The following is a 23,846-nucleotide window of genomic DNA, read 5'->3' on the forward strand; positions in this document are numbered from 1 at the left end:
TCCTTAAAACATGATGGGACAGTTCAGCGGAATTATGAATTCAGATATTTGTTTCCTTTCCTCTTAAGCAGTCTATGGACTGCTGTAACGGGTCACTGCAATCCACACTTTGGTTTTGGTAGAAAAGCCACTGCGAAACAAACGCTAACGTTAGCCTTTTTTCCAACCAAAAACATTACTTTACTCAGCATACAGTGTCTGAAGTTACACATCACACTAATACAACAGTGTGACTGTTTTGGATTAACATGTTCAATATATTTCCTTAAAAATACTCTATTATGTGCTTATTGTTTAACCATTGATATGTTCTCGACCATTTTGAGACCTTAAGGAACATTGGGTACTGCTGGAATATCTACGATCTTATGAGTCATTATTACATACTTTTAAAAGTTGTTTATAAATGTGTGCGAAACTAGCTTACTAGCATTTACAAATTTGGGAGTAATGATTCATAAATGATGAATAAACTATTTACTAATCCAGTGGTTCCCTAGGACCCCTGGGGGTTCTTGGGGGAAGTCATGTGGCCAAAGGCCTACTGGTAAAATGCACATGAGGAGGTACTTCAGGGGTATCCCGGGCAGAGCAAAACTCAACTGGTGGTACAGTAAGCGAAAAAGGTTGGAAACCACTATACTAATCCATTGTAAATGTTTTATTACTAGGTGTTTATTATAAAGTGCTTCCCTCGTTGGGTTTGTGTTAAGCTTTAGTCCAGATGCTGTCAGTAGATATTGCATTGTCCTTGTGCCTTTTCACCTTTCTACCTTTCCAGTTATGCAATATTAAAAGTGCCTGCTGTCAGATGTATCCGTCTCTAGTCCTGGGTTGCTTTAAGGCTAACGTTTTGTGTATCAGGGCTAGGTGCTATCAGGGATTACACCGGGATTTGGGTTCAGATAGCATTAGTGAAACAGGAGTCCCATGTTGTTTCCTGGGATTTAGCTTTTTTCCGAACTCGCTCCCACCTGCTTCGATGTGACGCGATGTCCAGAACTGTGTGTGTGCGCCCTTATGCAAGTGTGTGTGTGTGTGTGTGTGTGTGTGTGTGTGTGTGTGTGTGTGTGTGTGTGTGTGTGTCCATTCCAAGGTGTGTATGTGCATGTATTTTTTTCCCCTCTGTAGAGCTTAGAGAACTCTGTAATGAAAAGCGCTGTACAAATAAAACGTATTTTTATGTTCCGCACTGTGTATCCATGGGTTGGCATGTGCATAGCCTACAATGTGTGTGATTGCATGTATGTGCCAAGTCGGTCCGCAGTGTGTGTGTCCGTATAAATATAATCCTGTGAAAAACAAATCCAGGGACAGTGTTTTTCTCTTTTACTGGAGAGCAGTGGGAAGAGGAAGAAGGAGAGCAGTGGGAAGAGGAAGCAGTGGGAAGAGGAAGAGGAAGAGAAAGAAAGGAGGAATGGAGGTGGGGAGGAATATCAGGCAGAGCATCTTAGAGAGGGGTCAGTGACCTGGAAATACCTGCACTCTGTCCCAAATGGGCGGCAGATAGCCTAGCGGTTAGAGTGTTGGGCCAGTGACTGGAAGGTTGCTGGTTCGAATCCCTGAGCCAAATAGGGGGGGAAATCTGTACATGTTCCCTTGAGCAAGGCACTGGTCAAATATAGTGCGCTATGTAGGGAACAGGGGGCTATTTGGGATTCAGCTCTGGCCTGTCCCTAGCAGATTTATAACACGCAGAGAAATGAACCTGTTGTTCCCAGACTATCCCTACAACATACATGTACGTCCATAGTAGTTGGCAAAACGGCACAAACAGATCTGGGACCAGGCTACTGTCGATTTCGTCCAACAATCTATGGGTTAAGTGGGGTGATTCGTCCACTAGGGTCGATGCATATCAGTCCACAGCATAGTGCCTATTGATCAAGCTGTTAAGAAGGGTAATGACTTGAAAAGTGCTCCACGCAAACCACGGTAAATCACTCCTTTTAAATTCACCAAGGACGGACTACCTATGTGCTGTATCTGTTCTGTCTGTGTTCCTCATAAAGACCATGTCAAGATGCTGTAGAGTGACATTTATGTTTATGGTGTGTAGTTGATGTGTTTGTGTTAAATTACTTTGTCATCCTGTGTCCCTCTGTAACGGTCCGCTCTTTCTTCCCTCTCGCTCTCATGTCTTCCTCTCTCTCTCTTCTTATTCTCTCTCTCTCCCTCTCGCCATCATTCCCTCTCCCCCTCTCAAATTAAAATTTGAACATACCTTATTGGCATGAAACGAGCAATGAATGTATTGCCCTTCAAGCAGTTGAAACCATGCAATACTATGCAAAATAGCAAATCACAGAAGAAAGTTATTAAGACTCAAGATAACTGTTAAGACTTTCACAAACCTCTCTCTTCTCTGTAGGTGATGTGGTGGACATTTACCAGCGGGAGTTTCTGGGCCTGAGGGAGCGTCTGCACTCTGCCGAGCAGGAAAACCTGAAGCGCTCCAAGGAGCTCAACCTGGTGCTGGACGAGATCAAGAGGGCCATCGCCGAGAAGCAGGCCCTCAGGGACATCAACCGCACCTGGGCCAGCCTCTCCGGTTAGACCAACAGACTGGAGGGAGGAAAAACTAGTTAGAACCAGTCCGAACTAGTCAGAACCAATTACAACCAGTCAGAATGAATCAGTCAATAAGGTTGCTAGATTTTACAACAATCAGTTACAGTTTAAGTAACTGTAAAGCCACGTCTACAGTGCCTTCAGAAAGTATTCATATCCCTTGACTTATTTCACATTTTGTTGTGTTACAGCCTGAATTCAAAATGGATTCATTTGTTTTTTTTCTTAGCCATCTACACACAATACCCCATAATGACAAAGTGAAAACATGTTTTCAGAAATTTCTGCTAATGTATTGAAAATTAAATACAGAAATATACCATTTACATAAGTATTTACATCCTTGAGTCAATACTTTGTAGAAGCAGCTTTGGTGGTGATTACAGTGGTGAGTCTTTTTGGCATGTCTGTATCAGCTTTGGGGATCTTCTCCCATTCTTTGCAGATTTTCTCAAGCTTTGTTAGGTTAGATGAGGAGTGGTGGTGAGCAACAATCTTCAAGTCTTTCAACCGATTTTCAATGGGATTCAAGTCTGGGCTTTGGCTGGGCCACACAAGGACTTTCACATTCTTGTTCTGAAGCCATTCTAGAATAGCTTTGGCTGTATGCTTGGAGTCAGTGTCCTGTTGGAATGTAAATCTTTGCCCCAGTCTGTTGTTTGTATTCTGAAGCAGCTTCTCATCAAGAATTTGCATGTATTTGCCTCCATTCATTGTTTGTTCTATCCTTACCAGTCTCCCAGTCCCTGCCGCTGAAATGCATCCTCATAGCATGAATCCACCACCACCATGGTGATGAGCTGTGTGTGTCATGGCGCTTTGCATTGAGGCCAAAGAGTAAAATGTTTGTCTCATCAGACCACAGAATATTTAGCCTTATTATCTTAGTCCTTCACATGCCTTTTTGCAAACTCCAGGCATGCTATCACGTGCCTGTTTCTCAGGAGTGGCTTCCGTCTGGCCAGATTGGTGAAGTGCTGTAGAAACTGTTATCCTTCCCGTCTCAGCCAAGGAAATCTGTAGTTCTGTCAGAGTGGTTATTGGGTTCTTGATCACCTCCATGACCAAGGTCCTTCTTGCCCGGTCGCTCAGTTTGATTGAACAGCCAGCTCAAAGCAGAGTCTGGGTAATAACATATTTTTTCTGTGTATCATTGATGGAGACCACTGTACTCTTGGAAACTTTCAACACTCTAGAAATAGTTTTATACCCTTCCCCAGCTCTATATGCCTCATCACAATTCTATCTCGGAGATCTAAGGGCAGTTTGTTGGACATGGTATAGTTCTTACTCATGCACTGTCAACGGTGGGACCTTGTATACACAGGTGTGTTTCTTTCTAAATCATATCCAAACAATTGAATTGGCCACAGGTGGACTCCAAAAGTTGTATTGACATCTCAAGGATGATCAAAGGAAATTGTATGCACCAGAGCACAATTTGGAGTGTCGTAGCAAAGGGGTGTGAATACTTATGTAAATGAGATTTCTGTATTTAATTTTCAATAAATGTTAAAACATGTTTTCACTTTGTCTTTATGGTGTGTGTGTGTGTGTGTGTGTAGATGGCTGGGGAAAAAATATATTTAATCCATTTTGAATTCAGGCTGTAACACAACAAAATGTGTCAAGGGGTATAAATACTTTCTGAAGGTGCTGTATAAAAACACCATACACTGTTTTTAAACTATTGCATAATTTTACGACTCTCTGTAAGGGTGGATGGTCCAGAATATGTGGGCGCCACTATTTGGGTGAACCTCACAAGAGTATCTAACCATTCAGAAAGATGGGTTGCACTCTAAATGAACCTCTCTGTAATCATTAAGCAATGTACTGTGGGTAGTAATGATATAACTAATACATGAGAATGGAGGGCAAATTGGCTATATATATACAGTTGAAGGCAGAACTTTACATACTTAGGTTGGAGTCATTAAAACGAATTTTTCAATCATTCCACAAATTTCTTCTTAACAAACTATAGTTTTGGCAAGTCGGTTAGGACTACTTTTTTCCAACAATTATTTACAGACAGATTAATTCACTTATAATTCAATGTATCACAATTCCAGTGGGTCAGAAGTTTACATACACTAAGTTGACTGTGCCTTTAAACAGCTTGGAAAATTCCATAAAATGATGTCATGGCTTTAGAAGCTTCTGATAGTCTAATTGACATAATTTGAGTCAATTGGAGGTGTACCTGTGGATGTATTTCAAGGCCTACCTTCAAACTCAGTGCCTCTTTGCTTGACATCATGGGAAAATCAAAAGAAATCAGCCAAAAATGGTGGACCTCCACAAGTCTGGTTCATCCTTGGGAGCAATTTCCAAACGCCTGAAGAACCACGTTCATCTGTACAAACAATAGTACGCAAGTATAAAAACCATGGGACCACGCAGCTTTCATACCGCTTAGGAAGGAGACGCGTTCTGTCTCCTAGAGATGAACGTACTTTGGTGCGAAAAGTGCAAATCAATCCCAGAACAACAGCAAAGGACTTTGTGAAGATGCTGGAGGAAACGGGTACAAAAGTATCTATATCCACAGTAAAACAAGTCCTATATCGACATAACCTGAAAGGCCGCTCCACAAGGAAGAAGCCACTGCTCCAAAACCAACATACAAAAAGCCAGACTATGGTTTGCAACTGCACATGGGGACAAAGATTGTAATTTTTGGAGAAATGTCCTCTGGTCTGATGAAACAAAAATAGTACTGTTTGGCCATAATGACCATCGTTATGTTTGGAGAAAAAAAGGGGATGCTTGCAAGCCGGAGAACACCATCCCAACCGTAAAGCACGGGGGTGGCAGTGTCATGTTGTGGGGGTGCTTTGCTGCAGGAGGGACTGGTGCACTTCACAAAATAGATGGCATCATGTATTACTATATTATGGACTGTATGTTTTGTTTATTCTATGTGTAAGTCTGTGTTGTTGTATGTGTCGAATTGCTACGCTTTATCTTGGCCAGGTCGCAGTTGCAAATGAGAACTTGTTCTCAACCAGCCTACCTGGTTAAATAAAGGGGAAATAAAATAAATAAAATAAAAAATCATGAGGGAGGAAAGTATGTGGATATATTGAAGCAACATCTCAAGATATCAGTCAGGAAGTTAAAGCTTGGTCACAAGTGGGTCTTCCAAATGGACAGTGACCCCAAGCATTCTTCCAAAGTTGTGGCAAAATGTCTTAAGGACAACAAAGTCAAGGTATTGGAGTGGCCATCACAAAGCCCTGACCTCAATCCTATAGAAAATTTGTGGGCAGAACTGAAAAAGTGTGTGCAAGGAAGGAGGCCTACAAACCTGACTCAGTTACACCGGCTCTGTCAGGAGGAATGGGCCAAAATTCACCCAACTTATTGTGGGAAGCTTGTGGAAGGCTACACGAAACGTTTGACCCAAGTTAAACCATTTAAAGGCAATGCTACCAATTACTAATTGAGTGTATGCAAACTTCTGACCCACTGGGAATGTGATGAAAGAAATAAAAGCTGAAATAAATCATTCTCTCTACTATTATTCTGAAATTTCAGTAAGGATTAGGTTGAATTATATATGAATGGTATATCCAGTCAGTAAGAACAGATTGCTACTCAAATATACTGTACATGAATGACCCCTTTTAGTAGCATCCATTCTATTTTTTATCCACAATAATAATAATAATGTGTGACTTCTGATAAAACATTTTAATCTCCTTCTGACCCCTGTGTGTGTGTGTGCTCCGTGTCTGTGTGCATGCATTCTTCCGTGTGTGTGTGTGTGTGTGTGACAGACGAGACCAAGCTGAAGCTGTGGAATGTGACGACCAATAAGAATGTGCTCCAGCTGCCCAGTATCTTCCACCACCTGCCCCATCTCCTGGCCAAGGAGAGCAGCCTGCAGCCCGCTGTGCACGTGGGCCAGGGACGCACCGGGGGTCAGCACGCGCACACACACACACACACACTTAGGAGCATACTACACACACAGACAAGCACAGCCACGCATGGACGCAGACACACGCACACATTCTCTCTCTCTCTCTCTCTTTCTCTCTTTTATCTCCATCCTTTCTTACTTCCACCTCTTCCCTCCCCTCAGAACAGTAATAGTGTCTTCTGTCCAGACCATTTTTTTCATCCTCAACCTCCCCTCTGGCTCTCTGCCCCACTGTGGCTGTGCCAGTAGCCCATTTAGACTTCACCCTCTGTCGGGAGCTAGCCCCCCCCCCTAAACCTCCACCCCCCTGGAGAGGACATCCAGACTCTCCAGACAGCCAGCTAGACTCTCAGAGGAGCTATTAACCAGTGTGTGGGTGAGTGTGTGTGCGTGCGTGTGCTGACACTTGTGCTTTTGTGTGTGTGTGTGTGTGTGTGTGTGTGTGTGCGTGCGTGTGAGATTTATGTTCAGGCCACTGAAACCCCTCTAAATCAATTCCTCGGGCCACGTCCGTGAGGGTACCTCATAGAGCACTAGCCAGGACGCTACCCCTAGCTCCCCTCTAGTAATCAGAGTATGTTTTATGGGCGTATTAAATGGAGAAGATAGCCGCTAAGGTCTGCTTATGTTAGCTGACAATGGGAGAGGAAGGAATGGTGAGGACGAGTACAGGGTACTATAATCAACTGTTGCTGCAGAAACACTGCTATTGATGTGGACTTCCTCCCTATGGGAATGGGAAGTTGGTAAAAAAAAATACCTGAATTGTAATTCAGCCTTGACAATGTATTCTTCTCTTTCTTTCCATCACTCACCACCATCATTCATTTACAGGGCATTGTATTTTTATTGTGTTGACAAGATTGTCCTTGTAAGTCATTCCACTATCCACCCCTGCCATATATACACTCCACAGCCTTTCTCTCTGTACTTCTCTCTCTCCTCATCTATTTAATCTTACCATCTCTTCTACCCGATCTTCAGAAAACAAGTTATTCTGTCTCTGTCGTGAACAATAAGGCCACACAGGAAAGTTACATTTTCAACGGAAGTGGGGTACGGAAGCAATCTTTCCCTATTGAAAAAGTTCAGCCAGGCCTGAATTCAAGCAATACCGACACACACTCTGCACATGTTGAACAAAAAAAAAGTATTATAACTGGATTATAGCTCCCGTCCAAATGTTGTAAATGATATATATTCATGTAATAGTCACCAGTCATCTCCAACTCAAAAGTTACTTCATCTTCAACCAGTGAATGCTAGCAATGGCTAGCTGTGTTAGCTATTCTACCAATCTGTCTTAATGAGTGTTATCATGCTAATGGCACACCCTGCACATGAAAATGTATATTTTTAAGGGATAGGCAAATCAAATAAAAAATGAAATCAAATTTTTATTGGTCACATACACATGGTTAGCAGATGTTATTGCGAGTGTAGCGAAATGCTTATGCTTCTAGATCCAACAGTGCAACAGTATCTAACAGGTAATATCTAACAATTCCACAACAAAAGCTAATACATACAATCTAGTAAAGGAATGGGATAAGAATATATAAATATAAAATATATGGATGAGCAATGACAGAGCAGCTAAGATGCAATAGATAGTAAAGAATAGATAGTGAAGAATATGAATAATGCGAGATATGTAAACATTCTTAAAGTGGCATTATTAAAGTGACTAGTGTTCCATTTATTAAAGTTGCCAATAACATCAAGTCTTTAAGTATGGAGCCGCCTCTCTGTGCTAGTGGTGGCTGTTTAACAATCTGATGGCCTTGAGATAGAAGCTGTTTTTCAATCTCTCTGTCCCAGCTTTGATGCACCTTGTACTGACCTCGCCTTCTGGATGGAAGCAGGGTGAACTGGCAGTGGCTCAAGTGGTTATTGTCCGTGATTATCTTTTTTGCCTTCCTGTGACATCGGATGTTGTAGGTGTCCAGGAGGGCAGGTAGTTTGCCCCCAGTGATGCATTGTGCAGACCGCACCACTCTCTGGAGAGCCCTGTGGTTGTGGGCAGTGCAGTTGTCGTACCAGGCGGTGATACAGCCCGACAGTATGCTCTCAATTGTGCACCTGTAAAAGTTAGTGAGTGTTTTCGGTGACAAGCCACATTTTCTTAGCATCCTGAACAGTGCCTTCTTCAACACACTGTCTGTGTAGGTGGACCATTTCAGTTTGTCGGTGATATGTACACTGAGGAACTTAGAACTTTCCACTTTCTCCACTGCTGTCCCGTCGATGTGGATAGGGTGGTGCTCCCTTTGCTGTTTCCTGAAGTCCACGATCATCTCTTTTGTTTTGCTGACATTGAGTGAGAGGTTATTTTCCTGACACCACACTCCGAGGGTCCTCAGCTCCTCCCTGTAGGCTGTCTCGTCGGTGTTGGTAATCAAGCCTACCACTGTAGTGTCGTCTGCAAACTTGATGATTGAGTTGTAGGTGTGCATGGGCAAGGGGTCGTGGTTGAACAGGGAGTACAGGAGGGGGCTGAGAACGCACTCCTGAGGGGCCCCTGTGTTGAGGATCAGCGTGGCAGATGTTTTGTTGCCTACCCTTACCACCTGGGGGCGGCCCGTCAGGAAGTCCAGGACCCAGTTGCACAGGGCGGGGTCGAGACCCAGGGTCTCTAGCTTTATGATGAGTTTGGACGGTACTAGGATGTTGAATGCTGAGCTGTAGTCAATGCACAGCATTCTTACATAGCTATTCCTCTTGTCCAGATGGGATAGGGCAGTGTGCAGTGTGATGGCGATTGCATCGTCTGTTGACCTATTGGGGCGGTAAGAAAATTGGAGTGAGTCTAGTGTGGCAGGTAGAGTGGAGGTGATATGATCCTTGACTAGTCTCTCATAGCACTTCATGATGACAGAGGTGAGTGCTACGGGGTGATAGTCATTTAGTTCAGTTACCTTAGCTTTCTTGGGAACAGGAACAATGGTGGTCATTTTGAAGCATGTGGGGACAGCAGACTGGGATAGGGATTGATTGAATATGTCCGTAAACACACCAGCCAGCTGGTCTGCCCAAGCTCTGAGGATGCAGCTAGGATTGCCGTCTGGGACGGCAGCCTTGCGAGGTTTCACACGTTTAAATGTTTGACCATGACGTTTTACTGACATCGGTTTTAGTTTCTGCCAATAGGAGGGGAGCAACAAGATGGAGTCATGGTCGGATTTGCCAAAAGGAGGGCGGGGGAGCGCCTTGTATGCATTGCGGAAGTTAGAGTAGCAATGGTCGTGCGTGTTACTCGCTCATGTACTGCAATCGATATGCTGATAGATTTTAGGTAGCCTTGTCCTCAAATTTGCTTTGTTAAAATCCCCAGATACAATAAATGCAGCCTCAGGATATATGGTTTCCAGATTGCATAAAGTCCAGTGAAGTTCCTTGATGGCCGTCTTGGTATCCGCTTGCGGGGGGATATACATGGCTGTGACGATAACGGAGGAGAGTTTTATTGGGAGATAATACGGTCGGCATTTGATTGTGAGTAATTCTAGGTCAGGTGAACAAAAGGACCTGAGTTATTGTATGTTGTTACAATTACACCATAAGTCATTAATCATGAAACATACACCCCCCCCCCCCCCTTCTTACCGGAGAGATGTTTATTCCTGTCGGCACGATGCACTGAAAGTCCCATTGGCTGTATGGACTCCGACAGCATGTCACCAGCTATCCATGTTTCCGTGAAACGGAGTATGTTGCAATCCCGGATATCTCTTTGGAAAGCAAGTCTTGCCCTGATTTCGGCGACTTTGTTAACTAGCGACTGGACATAAGCGAGTAATATACTCAGAAGCGGTGGGTGGTCCGAAGCCTCACTAGAAGACCGCTCCGGCACCCTCTCCTCCGGCGGCGTTGTTTTGTGTCGGCCTCTGGAATTAGTTCAAATGTCCTGGGAGGTGCAGACAAATGATCCGCTTTGGGAAAGTGGTGTTCCTGGCCGTAGTGCTGGTTGTGCTGGTAAGTTGACGTCTCTATGATATCCAATAGTTCTTCCCGGCAATATGTAATAACACTTAAGGGTTTCTGGGCTAACAATGTAAGAAATAATACATTAAAAAACAAAATACTGCACAGTTTCCTAAGGACTAGAAGTGAAGCTGCCATCTCTATCTAAACCATCTTGCAGTTAGGTTATTGACAATGTCACCAATGTATGTTTTATCGGACATTTCAACAACATTCCCAGCTAATGAGAAAACAGTCATGGTATTTAATTTAAGAGAATGAACAAGACCTAGCAAGGCAACCTTGAGGCTAATTTGAATGCATGCCAATGGTGGAATTTGAGGGATTTTTCTCATCCGTACCCACGTGTCCGCAGTGAAATGTCACTCCGTAATAAGTTCTATTGACTGGCTCATTCCACACAATCTAGCATGTCGTTGGTTCTTTCTCTCCCTGTACTGACTGTGATTGGTCTGTGTGTGTCCCCGTCAGTGTCGATCGTGATGGGCGTGCCCAGTGTGAAGAGGGAGGTCCACTCCTACCTGACGGACACCCTCAGTTCTCTGATGACAGAGCTCAGTGCCGCAGAGAAGGAGGACTGCGTCATCGTGGTATTCATCGCTGAGGTAAGATACTATAGAATGAGAGTGTGTGTGTGTGTGTGGTCTGCTATGTGTCCCGAACCTCTCTGATCATGGCTTTTGAAGTGAGTCCGTGAACTCTCTATGCGTGAATGCGCGTGAGTGTGTGTATGGGTCCGCTTGTGTGCTTGTGAGTGTATATGTACTGTGTCTATAAAAGGTCAGTGATCTGAAGAGCTAATGAGTGATGCTACCCCAGGCTACTGCCACTAGCACACACATCCCCTACTGCTCCGCTAATAGCCTAGACGCTATCCATCGCTAACTTGTCTGACCCTTATTAACTCCCTAAGGTCGATGTCCGCCTATGTAACATTTCCGCATCTGCAGTGAAAGGTGAGAGCTAGAGCGGTTTTTGTCAGACCATGAGACATCCTGAAAATCGGTCTTCTCACAAAATCATCTGTAGTGTCCGAATGGTTTGGCCTATTATGACCCCTCTATGGAAAGATGAGACTCTCCGTTTTGCTCTACTACCCCCACAAGCATCTTGGGACTCGTCTAAAGTCGATACAACTTCTGTCTGTAGAGTCTGAGCAGTTTGCGCTACACACTATGACCTTTCTGTGTAAAGGTGTAATAGGACTCCCACAGGCCTCAAAACACTCATCTGAAGGTCCCCCGGTACCAGTTGAAACAATTTATTGAAGTACTGTATCAAATAAAATAAATTGTTATTTGTCAACCGTGAAATTCTTTACAGCCTTATTTAACAAGCCCTTTAACCAGCAATGCAGTTTTAAGAAAATATTTGCTGAATAATGAGGCTATATACAGGGGGGTACCGGTGCGGGGGTACAGATTAGTCGAGGTAATTTGTACATGTAGGTTGGGGTATAGTGACTATGCATAGATAATAAACAGTGAGTAGCAGCAGTGTAAAAGCAAAGGGGGGGTCAATGCAAATAATCTTGTAGAACTTTTTGAGGATCTGGGGACCCATGCCAAATCTTCTCAGTCTCCTGAGGGGGAAAATGTGTTGTCGTGCCCTCTTCATGACTTTCTTGGTGTTTTTGGACCATGACAGTTTGTTGGTGATGTGAACACCAAGGAACTTGAAACTGTCGACCCGCTCCACTACAGCCCGGTCAATGTGAATGGTGGCAAGTTCGGACCCCCTTTTCCTTTGTCTTGCTCTTGTTGAGGTAGAGATTGTTGTCCTGGCACCACAATGCCAGGTCTCTGATATCCTCCCTATAGGCTGTCTCATCGTTGTCGGTGATCAGGCCTACCACTGTTGTGTCGTCAGCAAACTTGATGATGGTCTTCGAGTCGTGCTTGGCCAAGTAGCCGTGGGTGAACAGGGAGCACAGGAGGGGACTAAGAACGCACTCCTGAGGGGCCCCTGTGTTGAGGAACAGCGTGGCAGATGTGTTGTTGGCTACCCTTACCACCTGGGAGAGGCCTGTCAGGAAGTCCAGGATCCAGTTGCAGAGGGAGGTGTTTAGTCCCAGGGTCCTTAGCTTAGTGATGAGCTTTGTGGGCACTATGGTGTCGAACGCTGAGCTGTAGTCAATGAACAGAATTCTCACATAGGTGTTCCTTTTGTCCAGGTGGGAAAGGGCAGGGTGGAGTGCGATTGAGATTGCGTCATCTGTGGATCTGTTGGGGCGGTTTGCGATTTGAAGTTGTTGTGCCTTTAATTTAATTAATCTGGACTGTTATTTATCTAATCAAGATAAATATGTTTAATTGTTACCGATTTCAAATGAATTGTTTACCTTGTGTCAAATGTTTCGGGTAACCTTCCACAAGCTTCCCACAATAAGTTGGGTGAATTTTGGCCCATTCCTCCAGACAGCTGGTATAACTGAGTCAGGTGTGGAGGCCTCCTTGCTCGCACACGCTTTTCAGTTCTGCCCACACGTTTTCTATGGGACTGAGGTCAGGGCTTTGTGATGGCCACTCCAATACCTTGACTTTGTTGTCCTTAAGCCATTTTGCCACAACTTTGGGTTATTGCTCATTTGGAATAACCATTTGCGACCAAGCTTTAACTTCCTGACTGATGTCTTGAGATGTTGCTTCAATGTATCCACATCATTTTCCTCCCTCATCTATTTTGCCATCTATTTTGTGAAGTGCACCAGTCCCTCCTGCAGCAAAGCACCCCCACAACATGATTCTGCCACCCCCGTGCTTCACGGTTGGGATGGTGTTCTCCGGCTTGCAAGCATCCCATTTTTTCCTCCAAACATAACGATGGTCATTATGGCCAAACAGTTCTATTTTTGTTTCATCAGACCAGAGGACATTTCTCCAAAAATTGAGATCTTTGTCCCCATATGCGTAGTCTAGCTTTTTTATGCTGGTTTTGGCTTCTTCTACGGTGGATATAGATATTTTTGTACCTGTTATCTCCAGCATCTTCACAAGGTCCTTTGCTGTTGTTCTGGGATTGATTTGCACTTTTCGCACCAAAGTACGTTCATCTCTAGGAGACAGTATGCGTCTCCTTCCTGAGCGGTATGACGACTGCATGGTCCCATGGTGTTTATACTTGCGTACTATTGTTTGTACAGATGATTGTGGTACCTTCAGGCGTTATGGAAATTGCTCCCAAGGATGAACCGGACTTGTAGAGGTCTACATTTATTTTCTGAGGTCTTGGCTTATTTCTTTAGATTTTCCCATGATGTCAAGCAAAGAGGCACTGAGTTTGAAGGTAGGCCTTCAAATACATCCACAGGAACACCTCCAATTGTCTCAAATGATGTTAATGAGCCTATCAGAAGCTTCTAAAGCCATGACATCATTTTCTGGAATTTTCAAAGCTTTTTAAAGGCACAGTCAACTTAGTGTATGTAAACTTCTGACCCACTGGAATTGTGATACAGTGAATTATAAGTGAAATAATCTGTCTGTAAACAATTGTTGGAAAAATTACTTGTGTCATGCACAAAGTAGATGTCTTAAACGACTTGCCAAAATAGTTTGTTAACAAGAAATTTGTGGAGTGGTTGAAAAACGAGTTTTAATGACTCCAACCTAAGTCGATGTAAACTTCCGACTTCAACTGTATGTACACTACCGTTCAAAAGTTTGGGGTCACTTAGAAATGTCCTTATTTTTTAAAGAAAAGCACATTTTTTGTCCGTTGAAATAACATCAAATTGATCAGAAATACAGTGTAGACATTGTTAATGTTGGTTATGACTATTGTAGCAGGAAATATCTACATAGGAATATCTACATAGGCGTACAGAGGCCCATTAATGGAATATCTACATAGGTGTACAGAGGCCCATTATCAGCAACCATCACTCCTGTGTTCCAATGGCACGTCGTTAGCTAATCCAAGTTTATCATTTAAAAAGGCTAATTGGTCATTAGAAACCCCTTTTGCAATTATGTTGGCACAGCTGAAACCTGTTGTGCTGATTTAAAGAAGCAATAAAACTGTCCTTCTTTAGACTAGTTTAGTATCTGGACCATCCACATTTGTGGGTTCGATTACAGGCTCAAAAAAGCCTGAAACAAAGACTTTCTTCTGAAACTCGTCCGTCTTTTCTTGTTCTGAGAAATGGAGGCTATTCCATGTGAGAAATTGCCAATGAAAGCTTCAGAAGAAAGTTCTTTGTTTCTGGCCATTTTGAGCCTGTAATCGAACCCACAAATGCTGATGCTCCAGATACTCAACTAGTTAAAGAAGTCCAGTTTTATTGCTTTTTATTGATATTCCATAAAATAAATCAGCTGTTTCAACCGTTTCCAGCTGCAAAAGTCATTTACATAAACATACATACATACATACATACATACATACATACATACATACATACATACATACATACATACATACTGTAAAAATCATAAAATATATATATATATATATATATATACTTTTTTCTACATTGTAGAATAATAGTGAAGACAAGAAAACTATGAAACAACACATGGAATCATGTAGCAACCAAAAAAGTGTTAAACAAATGTGTGTTTTTTATATTTAATACATTTGTAAAAAAAATCTAAACCTGTTTTCACTTTATTATGGGGTATTGTGTGTAGATTTTTTTTATATTCCATTTTAGAATAAGTCTGTAATTGGTAAATTGGGAAAAAGGGATGGGGTTGGAATACTTTGTGAATGCACTATATATATGTATGTGTATATGCAGTATATATTGATTACAGGCGCATGGGCCAACAGAGCTTGTGGGCCCCACCGCCTTATTGGGGTTGTGTGGGGTGTCCAGTACACCAGTGGGGCGGCAGGTAAGCCTAGTTATTAGAGCATTGGGCCACTAACCGAAAGGTTACTGGATCGAATCCCTGAGCTGACAAGGTAAAAATCTGTAATTCTGCCCCTGAGCAAGGCAGTTAACTCACTGTTCCCCGGGCACTGATGTTGATTAAGGCAGCCCCCCACACCTCTCTGATTCAGAGGGGTTGGGTTAAATGCGGAAGACACATTTAAGTTGAACGCATTCAGTTGTACAACTGACTAGGTATCCCCCTTTCCCCTCTCGCCTGCTTAGTGTTGCAGTGGCGAACAGGCTAGCCGCGCTGATAGGCCTGTGTTTGTTCACTGGAATCGATTGTGAAGAAACCCTAATCATGTAAAAGGGTTGTTTAAGTCCAAAGGACCCTGTGGTGATGGATGATTATGTGTGTGGGCGTGCATGTGAATGTAAGGCGTGCAACAGCATGAATAGTTCATGTGTAACCAAAATGTGTTTATTTCTGTGTGTGTGTGTGTGTGTGTGTGTGTGTGTGTGTGTGCGCCTGTGCCCCTCCCAGTGTATTGCTTTCCCCTGCTGTAATAGCATAATGTAAGGGCAGACTGACTAATGGTGTAGCTGACTGGCCAGCCGGAAAGGTCACGAGGAAGCGAGATGCTTATAGAACTGTGTGATTAAGCCATGCACCATGCGTCAAGTTACTATCACCAGCATTAGTCAATCACACACACAGACGCACACCCACCACACACGGATTTTGCGTGGGTGTGTGTTAGTGCGTGCCTGTGTGTATGCGTGTGTGTCTCGTAGCGCCTTGTGGTATGTGTGTGTGTGCGTGCGTCCATGTGCGTCTCTGCATGTGTCTGTATATGTCTTGCTGCGGTGTGTGTGTGTGTGTGTGTGTGTGTGTGTGTGTGTGTGTGTGTGTGTGTGTGTGGTGTTGAGTCCCAGTCTGTCTGTGTTACAGTCCCCAGAGTGGCTATAGTTAAAAGGCAGTGAATGACATCTGCATTAGTTAACACTTTCCGATGGCTGGCAGGCCTCTCTCTCTCCCGCTCTCTCTTTTTCCCTTTCTCACTCTTTCTTTCTCTATCTTCCCCTCTCTTTCTCCACCTTGTTTCTCTTTGTGTACTTCTCTTTTCTTTGTATTTATTTCTCTCTCGCTCGCTCATCCCCCCCCCCCCCCTCTTGTGTTTCCATCCCTCTCCTTCTCCTGAATGTGTCTTAGGTTATGCCATCTCTCATTTTTATTAACCAAGCCTATATAGGGGCATCTGAAGAGCACGGAAGTAGCAGCTCTCTCTGAGTCTCTCTTTCTCTTTTTCCATCCCTCTTTCCCTCCCAAACATGTGCCACACCCCCTTTCTCTCTTCAACTATCCATCGGTCTGTCCCTCTCTCTCCATCCCTCTCTTTCCCTCACGTCTCCCTCTGTCAGTGTGTGTGACCATAAGCAAATACAACACAGAACTAAACAAATACGATGCAAACAATTTGCTTCCGTTGTCTAGGTAACTACATGTTGGAACAGGACTAGAACAGTAGGTTCATGGATTAGTTGGGATAGTATTGTCCATGGCCTTGGTCCCCTGGTTAGATAGTAGTAACCTTGCTGTACTGCATCGGATTTTACTTGACTGTTGCAAATTGATTGGCTACAGTTTAGGGCTGTGTGTGACATATGAAACAATGGTTCTATGAAACGCATACACTAAAACCCACATGACGCGTTGGCTGAACACATGAACAAGTCATGATACACGCATGTTCCTCAAGTGCATTCCATGTCCAGGACCAAGGGTGCCAGGTTGTCGAGCAAGGCTTGAGGTACTAGACCACCAACGCAATGTGGAGAGGTCGTTTTCTGACTGTCATTCTTTTTAAGCTTGTTCCTTGACAGTCCTGTCAATTGAAGTCGCAAGCCTCTCTTAACGGACTCTGCAGCAGACATTGTCACCTCTGAGGTCCTGTTTCTCACCTCTGGGGTCAAGGTACATTCCACCAGACTCAGAGCTGAGGGCGCCACTCCACTAGCTCATCAGCCGTGGGGGGGGGGGGGGGTCTGGTGTTGAAGGGGGCCTAATATAGCACACACCAGCCCCTTGGAGAGATGAAAACAGTCTGGTGTTCCTGCTGTTTTTCCATTTTCTCTCTCTGTCTTCTTGTCTCTCTCTCAATCTCTTCTCTCTCACTTCTATCTCTTTCCCTAGTCCTTTTCAGCCTCCTGCCAGAGGAAACCCGATTTTGGGCTAAAATGTCCTGGTACTGGGTGAAGTTCATGATTCTGTTGACCTTAACAAGGGTCGAGGACCATTGGAAGTAAAATAGCCCCATAATATCGATTCACCACCATATTTCACAGTCGGTATGGGGTTCTTTTCTGCTTATGCATTCTCATTTCGACGACAAACCCACCCCTGGTGTTCATGGCCAAAGAGTTCTATTTTCATGGAGGAATGGTCTAAGATCCTTCCCAATGTGTTCTCCAACTCGTATAACATTTTAGGAAAAGGCTCGTTGCCGTTATCTTTGCAAGGTGAGGTATTGAAAGGTATTGAAAACAAAAGTGTCAATAATTGGGACCCTTATCTTTTTGCAAAAAAAAGTATTACTTGTTAAGTGAATTTCTTTCCCTGAGCAATTGTATTAGTATAAAATAATATAATTTCCCAATTATTTTAGCATACAATTCATCTCAGTATTTGAATTATTTATTTTATACAGTCATTTTTGCTCATCTTTATTAAGGGTGTCAATAATTACTGGGTTCGCCTGTTTACAAGATAATGTTTTTCATAGCTGGTACTTAGGGTGGAAATTTGACAGGATATTTTGTATTTCCCTTGTGATAGTCTCCATCCCCTCCTTTCCTCCCTCCCTCTATTCCTCTCTCGTCCGGGTACTTTGAGGAGCGAAGGATGCGATCAGTGATCCCAGGTGTTTCCTGTTAGACGTCTGATCCCTTGCTTCTCTCTCTCCACCTACAATGCTCCTCCATCTTTCTCTCCATCTGTCAGCCTTTTGGGATGGAGATACATAGTCAGGGAATTTGGAATAATTTGTTGTTTAATGGCCAAGAAATTTCTGAGGAATGTTTTGGAGTTAGCCCTCCAGAAGGGCATGGCTAGTCTGAACAACAAGCAAAGAAAGATGGCGTCAGCTGTTAGTTATACAATTAATAATTAGTATTGCATAATGTTACTGTGCATTACTTTTTTGAGGCAAACCCCCTTGAACAAGCATGATTTTGGTTTTGACTGTGGGTTTATATGGAAGTCGTGAAGAAAACTTGGCCAGTGGATGAATACGTGTGTACATGTTATCCTCTCCTTGACCTCATCACAGTACTGGATGCCGGATTTATACAAAGCCAGATAATTACACCATCAAGCTGGTGCTTCCACTTGGGACGAAACTGGAACAGCCCGCAATCTCCACTGTGGCTATCTTGGAACACTATTGATGCATTGCACAATTACTGTGACGTTGTGATAGAAAACCAATTTATTTGTGCTTTTTATTTTATAACTAGGGCAGATTGTAACTGACAAAGGCAAAAGTCTTGTAGACAAATTGTTCTTTGTGTACAGTAGTGCAGTGCACATGGGAACAGTGTCTACATCATGTACAGGTTTTCTTTCTGCAGCCATACCATCTCTTAATGGAACAGAAAACTGCATTGACATTGGATTTTATTTGTATTTTTTTTATTAATAAGTTTCTCGTTTTGCAGACGGACCAACAGTATGCCAACAGCGTGGCTGACAACCTCAAGCGCCTGTAAGTACCGCGGTATGCTGTTTCCATGGAGACCTGCCTCTCCATGGAGAGGACTTTTGTCACTTTCTATTCGGGCTCAGTGTGTGTTGGGTGGACCTGTGGAATAAGGTGTTTGTGTGTGTGGTATTTTTTAATTATTTCATTATTGTGTGTGTTTGCTACCTGCGTTTGATGTTTGCGTGTTCATGTTCATGTGCTTTGTGTGTGCGTGATGTATTCACTCTACTTGTACCTAATATGTCACTTTTGGTCTCTGCTTGTCTGTTTAAGTCTTGGATCTATTCCACACGTGTACACATCTCTTCTTTGACGTGTGTGTGCATAGTGTATTTCTATTTGAATGCATGTTTGTTTATGTGTGTTGTGTGCATTTCACTGTATCCTGTTTACCTTCCATCATGCGCACACACACACACACACAAAGTCTTGTATAACTAACCTTGTGGGGACACACAATTCAGTGCCATTCAAAATCCTATATTCCCTAACATTAACCCCAAGACCTAACCCATCCTCCTAGCCACTTCCCTAGATCGACAGTATCCCCCTCACAAAATGCCCACTGTGCAGGTTTAAGAACCTGCTATTTTAGACTGTCGTGTTTGTCAGTGGGAGATTGAGCCAGAGCTTTTTCCTGTCGAGGTGGCCATTTTGACCCAAGATAATACCAGTGGTCACTCCGTCACTGTCACTCCCCTAAGTCCCCCAGCAGTGTCACCTCGGGGGAAATGGGCTGCGTCTCAAATGGCAGCATATTCCCTAAAGTACACTGCTTTTGACCAGAGCCTGATGGGCCCTGGGGAAAAGTAGTGTACTACATAAGGAATAGGGTGTCATTTGGGACACAGACATGGTTGGAGATGGCTATGGGGATGGACGGAAGGAAGGGGGGAGTGGAGAGGTATGGAGGGAAGAGAAGAGGGGAGGAGGGAGGTTGAATGTGCCCCCTGTCACCTTGTCGTTCTCTCAGTGAGATTGGAAACACAGGAGAGAGAGAGTGGTGAGTTAGTTAGAGTTAGTGTGTGTCCGTGTGAGTTCCTAAGGGGCAGCTTTTCCTGTCCTGTGTGATTGGCAGGGTTAGTGATACACACTTGACCCCTGGCTCTCTCGTGATTGGATACTCTCTCTCTTAGTACGTCCTTATCTGAATTTAATTAAATTCAAACATTGAATTTGAATTGGCCACACCCCACATGAAGCAGAATTGGAAGGAAGTAAAATGTAATTGAAACCAATTCAACTGAGATGTGAAACATGAAAGTCTAATTTGTTTGTCAAATCTTTTATCAAAAGAATATGCCACTTATTGATGCAAATATTACACATACCATTTCATTAGTTTGATTATAACTCAAAGATATTTTTGTGTTTTTCTTTGTCATGAGATGTTACATTGTTCCCTTCCATACTGCAGTGTTTGATCTAATGCATTCTGGGAAATGTAATTTTTCTAATATTTAAAAACATTAAGGGAATTATTAAATTTACAACCCACAACATGATTTTAAAATATTTCTAGACCACTGTAATTATTCAAAATTGTTATCGGAGAACGAGTTTCAAAAATGAAATGTTTCAAGCTTATGCTACATGGTATTTATAACCATACATTATGTCAAAATAAACATTACTATGGTGTTAAATAAGCCATTTGAATTGTATTGAATTAAATTCTACTTCCTTTAATTAAAATCCTGCTTCCTGTTGGGTGTGACCAATTCAAATTCAAGCATTCGGAACTCAAGCAATTCACAACTCAGTTCGAAATTGACCCCAACCCCGGTGTTCATACACAAATAAAATGTTCAGCATCCAGTTGCATGTGTTGGTTACGTAATGGAGTAATCGGTTTCAATAATACAATGTTCTAATACATACATGCACGTGGAGACAAACTAGTGATGCGCGGGTTGACTCATAACCTGTAGGCCCTGCGGTAATATCCAAGGGTCGGGCGGGATTAGGGTCATGAAATATTGTGTGGATGAAGGGTGGGTGGCGGGCGTGTTGAATAAAGAGAAAAAAATGCAAAATAAAATCCATAAATGTTTAAATATTATGCAATTCCTATCTATAGGCTACATTGAGGTTTTTCTTTCATTCTTTTTATCTGGCATTAGTGCGTAAGTCTGCTCAACGTGTGTTTTATTGTTTTACTTTTTTTCACAAAAGCATGCGCAAAGTGTCAATTTAGGCTGTTTGAAATGTTATGTTTAAGCAACAAATGTGGCTACTGTTGAGTAGGCCTAAATATTCAATAAGTAAATGAAGAAACTTTGAAGAAAAACTGAATTGTTAAGTAAATGTTCAATGAAAAAAAGGAACTGTTATGCCAATAGCGCATTTTCTATATCATTTCGATATATTATCATATATAGTCAGGCGGTTGTGAATGGGTTATAAGCAATTGCGGGTGAAGAAACAAATACAAATGCATTTCAGTGTATTTTTTGCTGTGTGTTTGTGTGTGTGTGTGTGCGTGCGATCCTGTCAGGCATTTGAATAACCTGACAAGAGAGGAAGTGATAATGCACAGGGTGGGAGGGACCAACATGCTGTCGTGTCTGTCTGTCCGTCTGTCTGTCTGTTTGTCTCTCTGTCTATCCTAACAGGGCTGTGTCTGTATGATAATTGTAGAAAATAAAATGTATAGTTGATATCTCTCTCCTCTCTCTCTCTCTCTCTTTACCCTCCTCCTCCTCTCTCTTTCCACTCCTCTTTCTCTCTCTTTCAGATTTCCAGTTGAGATCCAGTCAGGTCTTCTAGAGATCATCTCTCCATCAGTCCACTTCTACCCCGATTTCTCCCGTCTCAAAGAGTCCTTCGGAGACCCCAAGGAGAGGGTCAGGTAAGACGGCAGCCTTCCCAGCAGATTGCGGCAGCTTTCACAACTGTCTGAGCAACCCGCTGCAGTTCAGTACAGGAGACGAGTTTAAATTCAAGTCTTGTCTTGAACCGTGGCCCGTTGTTTCATATGAGGACGCTGTGACGATTCGTTGTTGTGTGCGCCCGCGTGCGTGTGTGTGGAATACCATCAGGTTGAGTCTGAGTTGAGGACACTCTCCACTGCTCTGTTCTTGTGTGACTTGATGACATCACCTCAGTGTCGCCCCTTCTCTCGTCACTTATTTAGTACCCCGCTGTGTGTGAATGACATTGTGTGTGACATTCCAACGTCGAGACTGTTGTCTTCTTTTATTTAGCACTCTTCTGCATGTGTGAATATGTAATGGTCATGACTATGCGTGCATAAATGTGTGTATGAGAGTGTCTGTCTGTCTGTCTGATTAGCTATCTAGCTCTGTGTCTAACTCGCTACTTGTCTACCTAAGTGCCTGTCTGTGTATGTGTTGATGTGTGTGAGTATTTACAGTCAGGTCAAAAAAAATTTGCCACCCTTGATAAAGACGAGCAAAAAAGACTGTATAAAATAAATAATACAAATACTAAGCTATATTTTATACTCAATTTATTGATTTATTTTATACTAATACAATTGCTCAGAGAAAGAGATTTTGTTTAACAAGTTATATTTTTTTTATCATAAAACCCTTTCATGCTCGAGTTCCAAATATCTAACGGTCGCCCCAGCGTGAGTTTTATTATGCACGTGATGTTATAACGTTCTCTCCGTTCCACAGTTTGTGATTGTTACACGACAGTACATTTAATCCGCGCTGCCCTCAAACCAAGGCACTTAGCCTGTTTTTATTTATAGGCTGCTTCAACTTCAATTTCAAAATAACAAATAATTAACAAGTTGTTATTTTCTAAGAACAGTTTGAATTGAGGTGTGTTCCACCTCCTCATTCATTCACATAAAAAAATTGTCATTTTTACTTTTGCGGACAATTCATTTTTGGGACATTTCTGACCCGGACAAAATTCCCCAAGCACTTGCCAATTGTTTTCATGCATTCCGATTCTTGCATATACCTTTTTTATTTCCCCTTTATTTAACCAGGTAGGCTAGTTGAGAACAAGTTCTCATTTACAACTGCGACCTGGCCAAGATAAAGCAAAGCAGTGCGACACAAACAACAACACAGAGTTACACATGAAATAAACAAACATAGTCAATAATACAATAGAGAAAAATTCTATATACAGTGTGTGCGCAAAAGAGGTAAGGTTGTGGCATAGATTTGTAATGGGCATATATTATGTGTGTAAAATATTTTTTTGATGGTTGTACTGATTATGATGAGCTAAGCTAATTCCAGCTGTGTGTAGCCATGTTTGTTGACACACAATGCATTCTGGGTTTCACGTAATCGTCTGTTGGACCAAAGACGTTATAACAAAATGAGGTGATTAAGGGTTCACTCATTTTTTGAGGACTTCCGGAAATGAATGGCGGGATGTGAACGATGGTGGACGACACCTCCCTCCTTGAACATGCATACTATAAACAGACCAAACTCATCTTGTCTCCTCTTATTATCTTTAGTTTCTGTAAGGTTACGAATCTACCCATCGTCGGATTACTTTCGATTTTATAGAGTGGTTTACTCAATTGTTTCGATCAATGGTGAGCTCACCCGTGATGTGATTAATTATAAATAGTAATTTATATTAGCTAATTCATATTGTAGTTTGTCAGCGAGAGTTACACAAATATGACCGCTTGTGTTATGTCAATCTTTCCTCAGTTAGCGCTAGGACAAATGTAGCCAGCATTTTTCCGGTTTGGATGATTGTGTTATGCTGTAGATACTTCTGTGAATGTCTGAACATTGCATCCAAAAATAAACTGCTCACATTCTGGACATAACGT

General features: G+C 42.7%; 1 protein-coding gene across 1 annotated transcript in view; it reads left to right on the forward strand.

Annotated features, from left to right (window-relative positions):
• mgat4b (alpha-1,3-mannosyl-glycoprotein 4-beta-N-acetylglucosaminyltransferase B) overlaps positions 1-23,846 on the forward strand; it is a 203,310-nt gene that overhangs the window by 100,754 nt on the left and 78,710 nt on the right. The window contains exons 2-6 of the mRNA XM_029770807.1: positions 2,372-2,551; positions 6,357-6,500; positions 10,958-11,091; positions 19,023-19,069; positions 21,804-21,917. Of these exons, the coding sequence (XP_029626667.1) occupies positions 2,372-2,551; positions 6,357-6,500; positions 10,958-11,091; positions 19,023-19,069; positions 21,804-21,917 (619 nt within the window). The remainder of the gene's footprint in view (positions 1-2,371; positions 2,552-6,356; positions 6,501-10,957; positions 11,092-19,022; positions 19,070-21,803; positions 21,918-23,846) is intronic.

Source organism: Salmo trutta, chromosome 13 (assembly GCF_901001165.1).
Source record: "Salmo trutta chromosome 13, fSalTru1.1, whole genome shotgun sequence".
NCBI classification, from domain to species: domain Eukaryota; kingdom Metazoa; phylum Chordata; class Actinopteri; order Salmoniformes; family Salmonidae; genus Salmo; species Salmo trutta.